The 6,000-nt window shown below is 40.2% G+C and overlaps 1 protein-coding gene across 11 annotated transcripts in view; it reads left to right on the top strand.

The window, feature by feature from the left end:
• Positions 1-533: 533 nt before the first annotated feature.
• The window catches only part of plekha7b (pleckstrin homology domain containing, family A member 7b), an 80,355-nt gene continuing 74,888 nt past the window's right edge, over positions 534-6,000 (top strand). For 6 of the 11 annotated variants that reach the window (XM_082506663.1, XM_082506662.1, XM_082506661.1 and 3 more), the window contains exons 1-3: positions 534-1,205; positions 1,318-1,394; positions 1,496-1,553. In XM_082506663.1, the coding sequence (XP_082362789.1) occupies positions 1,054-1,205; positions 1,318-1,394; positions 1,496-1,553 (287 nt within the window). In that variant the 5' untranslated portion in view covers positions 534-1,053. The remainder of the gene's footprint in view (positions 1,206-1,317; positions 1,395-1,495; positions 1,554-6,000) is intronic. The other 5 variants (XM_082506650.1, XM_082506665.1, XM_082506664.1 and 2 more) reach the window with 2 other exon arrangements.

Below are 6,000 nucleotides of genomic sequence, written 5' to 3'. Positions count from 1 at the left end.
GTTGACAATGCAGAGATAATATTAAATTTAAAAAATTGAGAATAATTATCTGAAAATAACAGAAGGAATGCCCAAAAACCTCACTTCTGTTATCTGCTGTCTGATTTTTGTGTTATCCTTTATATCAGGGGTGGGCAATTGATTTTCCCAAGGGGTCACACAGGAAACTGGGACTGTTATGGAGGGCCATGCCAACAAGCTGAACTCAATTCAGCCATCCACTCATCCATCCATCTTCTACCACTTATCCGACTTATAGGGGCTGCAATAAGAAGAGATAAGATAATGTAAAGGTGGATTTAGAAAAGTTAAAACATAATAAAACACAGACAATATAAAAGCAAAGATGTAATTAAAAACAAAACAAATGTCCACATTGATTTTATTCCTTTATATGCTTATCGGTGTGGCCCTCCACAACAGTCCCAGTTTCTCATTTGGCCCATTGGGAAAATTCATTGCACACCCCTGATATAAAGGATAACACAGTAATACTTAATTAACTAAACCATAAAAAGTGGTGCGTAAAAATAAAGAGTAAATGGAAGATGACGGGGAACACAGAGCCCCCTCCACCAATATTCAGATGAAACCCTTTGCACCCATGTTTCTCTCATTGCATTTCTCTAAAACAAAGATCAGTTAAGCAGAATGATTTGTTTCAGCTTTATTTAACATATACCCACAATTCTTTGAAAGCGTGCACGTTTTGCTTTCATGTGTGAATTATAGTACAACTACTTTCACAACTAGGCCACCCAAAAACTGAAATCATTTCAATCACCAGCCTTGAAAAGTCTCCATTCCCCAGCGCCAAAGCTTTTATCCGGTTCATTTCTAGCTCACGCACTATTTTGTGCTTGCACTTCTTTGGTTAGGCTTTATTAGTTTATTAATTTCTTATGCAAGGATCGGCTGTGTTTTTAATCATTTGCCAGACCGCTACTTATGAGGACCCGGTTGCTCAACAAAAGAGTCTCGCAGGGGAGGTCGTCTGTTGCTCTGTTTGGTATTCGTCCCCTTTAAAAACTATGCAGCCCTAGCGGCGGTATTATGTGGGCTCCCTGGAAAAAGTCTGCGGAGAGGGAAAGGGGGGACGAGCCGAGCTGGAGTCGAGAGATCATGGCGGCACCTCTCGGACGGGACACCCTACCTGACTACTGGTCTTATGGAGTTTGTCGAGATGGTCGAGTCTTCTTCATTAGGTGAGGCGTTTTACTTGTTCTGCTCTGAGTACTTTACGAGGCGGTGTGAGGGGATTTTTTCTCTCCCTCTCGTTGTTTTATTAGCGTTCAGTAACAGGTGTCTTTCTTGCAGTGATAAAACTCAAAGCACTACTTGGCTACATCCGCGCACTGGCGAACCTGTTAACTCTGGACATATGATACGTTCAGGTACGCCACAAATTATCTGATTTTGCAGGATAGCAGCAGGATATTTTGCTTTTGCTGCAGTGTGCAGCGGGTCGCTCAATGTGTTCTTGCTCGTGTTATAGATTTACCAAGAGGCTGGGAAGAGGGCTTCACGGAAGAAGGAGCCAGTTACTTCATCAAGTGAGTGGCTTTTGTGCATTGTTGCCTTGTTTGGTCGTGTAGAAAAAAGGAAAAAAAAAAATCAACCCATGCAGGCTGGTTGAGTTGATCATTATTAAAGTGCTCTATGTGGAATGCCTTCCTCCTCCTCTCTGCTGCTCTAACACGTCTGATGCACTATAACAACCAAACTACATTAAAGGCTGTATTGTAAACACACTGATTTATCTGAGAGCTGCATGTAGATGACAGGGAAAGCACACACCAACATATGGATTAACTCACTAGGGTCCCATTAGATAGGTGAAACCAATTATCTCTGCCTGCATTGTGAACGGAAAGTGACAGAGCCTAGCAGGACAGGAAGAAAGGCTATTAAAATTCTCCTCACATCCACCATGCAGGACCTCTACTCACTCCGATAGGTGTGCAGACTTGCTGTGTGTAAGTGTGTGTATGTGCAGATGTGAATGAGAGAGAGAGAGAGACTGTAAAGGTTGGAGGAGAGGGGTGTGACCATGTGGTGACAGAGATGTATGGCATGATTACATTATTGAAGCAGAAAGGACAGAATTTTCAAAGTCACATGCAGCACTCTGAAGTTTTTCCCCCGCTTTTTCTCAGATTTTCACGTTAAAGCAGGAGGATTCTGGATTAAATCTGGCTTCAGTGGAAGGCAACCAAGAGACACGTTATTTTGAGTATCTAGAGCTACTGTTGCATTTACTGTAGATTATATTATGCAGTGGGTTATTGGATGCTGGTCTGCGGCTGTCAGTGTGTATATCAGACAGTTACTATGATGGGAACCAGTGCAGGAGAGCAACCCGGAAATCATACCCAAATCAGTCAGATAAGTCGGGCTAACATTAAAGCTTACTACGACATAGCCTGGAGACATCTGCATTGATGTAGCTCATTGTTACAAATCCCACCTCCCACCCAGACATGTTATCACATTGCCCTTTTAATTCGCCCCAGTTGTTGCAGATGCAATGGCTACATGGAGAATTTTACATCCTCATAGCTGCGGTCTCAGCATCAGGCTGGTTGTTACTCAATGACATATAGTACTCTGCAGATACCAGTGAGCAGCTCTGTAACAATGTGGACACTTTGTATCAATGACTTTTATATTTAGATTTTAGTATACATTTGTGCATCTGAGATGTTGCAATAGTCACACATATCAAAGCAAACAAATTATTTCCTTCTTTTACTTTTTCTGTATCCAAAGATGCTTTTAAAAAGGCCTTTAAGTGGTTCCAGCTAACAAATTTGTTGTTACTGACACATATTATGTACAGAATAAGAGTCTTTGTTTTTCCCCTCATTCACTCACTTTTTCTCTGTAAGAAGTGAGAACAATACAGCAGTGAGGCTGTGTGATATATGGCATCCTAAATGTCAAGGCTGTGAAATCACTCTTCTACTTGTTGCCCGTTTGGCTTGGTGGAAGGATCCTGTTTTGCTTTAGTTTCTTTGTTTTGGAGACCTTATTTTCTTGCGGTGGAACGGAACTCACCAGCGCTGTCTTCTGGTACCATTCAGCTTATTAAGAGCACCAGCTGACATTTTTCCATGTAAATGAAAACAAAATGATGCCAAAAAATCTATCAGCTAGTTATAGTACACAATATTTGCCCTTCAACTTCTGGGGTACCTTGAAGGTCTTGTGGTTTGTGTGGATTAGGCTTGCACTACTGCATCACTTGCATGCTCAATTTGATTAGGATCGTTAATTTTGGGGGTTATGTCATTGCCTTATGCTCTTGCGTCCCTAAAGCCGTTCCTGTGCAGTTTCTGAGGTGTGATGGCACTGCTAGAGGCTGTTGTTGGTAGATGTGCTTGGTTTACAACAACTATTGGTGCTATGCATCCCAACAGAACTTATGATGATCACTATTTGTTGATCTCTGTCATCTAATCTGCTTTATTAGATTGGATAATTTGGTAATTTGAACCTCATGATGACTTTCAAAGGCTCCACCATAGCTTCTTTAATTTATTCTCTTGAGTAAAAAACTTGTAGTTCAAATGCATCCAAATGTAATTTTATCTGTTTAGAGATCAGTTTTTCTAAAAAATGTGATAATGATTGTTCAATAAATGCTGGAATATAGAAAACAAAAAGTTACCGACGTGCACATTAAAAATTCTTATTAGTTTTTAGCTGCTCCACAGATGTCAAATCGTGGGCTTTCTAAACCTAAACGGTGTGTTGTTAATGCCTAAACCTAACCAAACAATCCATTTTAATTAATTTATTATTTGAATCATACAGATGATGTCTGAAAAACTGAATGTAGGAAAGGTGAGGGAAGAACGCAGGACAGAAAAACACACTTTGGAAGAGAGCCAGAGATTAATAATGACTAATGATTAAACACCCACATTTCAGGGTAACTAAGGGAGGATTCAGGGTCACCCGATCCAGCCGTAACTCTATGCTTTACCATAAAGGAAAGTTTTAAGCCTAATTTTAAAAGTAGACGGTGTCTGTCTCCTGAATCTAAACTGGGAGCTGGCTCCACAGAAGAGGGACCTGAAAGCTGAAGGCTCTGCCTCCCATTTTTCTTGTAAAACCACAAGTAAGCCCACAGTCTGAGAGTGAAGTGCTCTATTGGGGTGATAGAGGTCTTTAAGATAAAACAGGGACTGATTACTCAAGACCTTGTATGAGAGGAGAAGTCAGTATGAGAGAAATATGCTCTCTATTTCTAGTCTTTTTTTGGACAATCTGATAATAATGATGATTTACAATACTCTAGCCCAGAGGTAATAATGCATGAACTAATTATTCATTATTTCATTTTTCACTCCCCCTTTGTCTCTTCTGCTGTCAGCAGAGATGCACATAGGCAGCTTTACTCTCGCCACCCCACCGCTAGCACTGCCTCAGATGGATAGCAGTACAGTAACAGCCAATATAGTAAACTGATGATAAATCGAATAAAAGAGTAAAAGCGGAGGTTTGTCCTCTTAGTCAGACAAAAAAGAAAAAGAAAAAACAAACGAAACGAAACTAAATGTATAATTTTCAAAGCTGTGTTAACACTGCTATTTCTTTTAATTTCATCATGTTAAACATGGGCAAATGAAGAACCAATCAAATTTTGGTAAACTGTGAAATTGGACAATGACCTTATCAAGAGAAGAGCCCTCAGATTTTGTCAAAAGAATCCCTTAATCTTCAAACACATGGCAGATTCTAGCACTCACAAGCCGGGTTGATTATCACAACTTTAGTTGGCAAAGCTGAAACACAGTGACGATGGCTTCAACTCAGACGCTCTATAAACAATGTGATGGGCTCGATAATGTGTCTGTTTCAGACCATTAAAATGATCATGTATTAGTTTTTAGTTGACAGCAACTCAACATTTACAGTGTTATATTTATCCCACAGGGGTAACCATTAGTAATGATTTGGTTTTATAGTCTGTGTAGAAACTGAGATTCCTGTGTGTGTGTGTGTGTGTGTGTGTGTTTAATGAATAAATCTCACTTTAACATCAGTTTTTTTGAGAAACTTTGTGAGTTGGACTGTTGGCATGTCTTTTTGGTATAATGCCCTTCTTTTCTTATCCCTGAGCTTTCCAGGAAGTGTGCAAGCCCCCCCTCCCAAAAACAACAAAAACACTCTGCACTGAAGTCCACATGGTGCTGCCCTGACAACAGTCAGTGGATTTGCTGTGTGTTGATAGTGGAACTTAGCTGACTTGAAGTACAAAGAAGGGATTGTTCTAACACCACGGCTATTGCAAAACTCACGTTTACGTACACCTCACTGCTGGTGAGCTGTGCAGCCTTCAGCCCTTAACTACCTGGTTAATGGTTACTGATGTTATCTTCAAGTTTCCTAAAGTGTAATGTTTTCAGATTTTCTCAGCTGATCTGAGAATGATTTACTTAGGCTCACATGTTGTACAAATTAAGTATAGTTTCATTAGGAAAATTTTACTTAGAGCACTCCTGAAACACTCACATTATTTTGAGGATAAAATTGTCCAAGCTAATGGGTGAGACTTTTGTCATTTGTGGCAGCAGATTGAAATAGAGTTCGTCAGGCTGTCATACTTCCAGCAAATCTCCCAGGGAGTGACCCAATTTTGAAACCATCTTCCAAAATCAACCCGCTTCAATCCCTGAACATAATGTTACAGATGAAAGAGGTCTGTGTCTTTAGTCTGACGGATGTAGATTAATCTAAGTAAAAGGAAAGTAAGACTATTTTGGGAAAAAGGTAACATTTTTAATAATTATTAGTTTTGTTTTATAGTTCCAGCTTTACAATGTCACGGTCAACGAACCGCTCTGTGTCTATGTGCTTAAAACAATCATCTCGGATCACTCTAGGCGCCATCGGAGAGTGGCACCGCACATACCAGGTATAAATATTGGCTATCTGGCATGAAAAGAAGTGGGGCTTATCTGGACTGCTCTGGGCTCACTAGGCCAACGACCC

This window comes from Aulonocara stuartgranti, assembly GCF_965226115.1.
Source record: "Aulonocara stuartgranti genome assembly, chromosome: 1".
Lineage (NCBI taxonomy): Eukaryota > Metazoa > Chordata > Actinopteri > Cichliformes > Cichlidae > Aulonocara > Aulonocara stuartgranti.
Note: the sequence above shows the minus strand (reverse complement) of the source record. Positions and strands in the feature narration are given on the sequence as shown.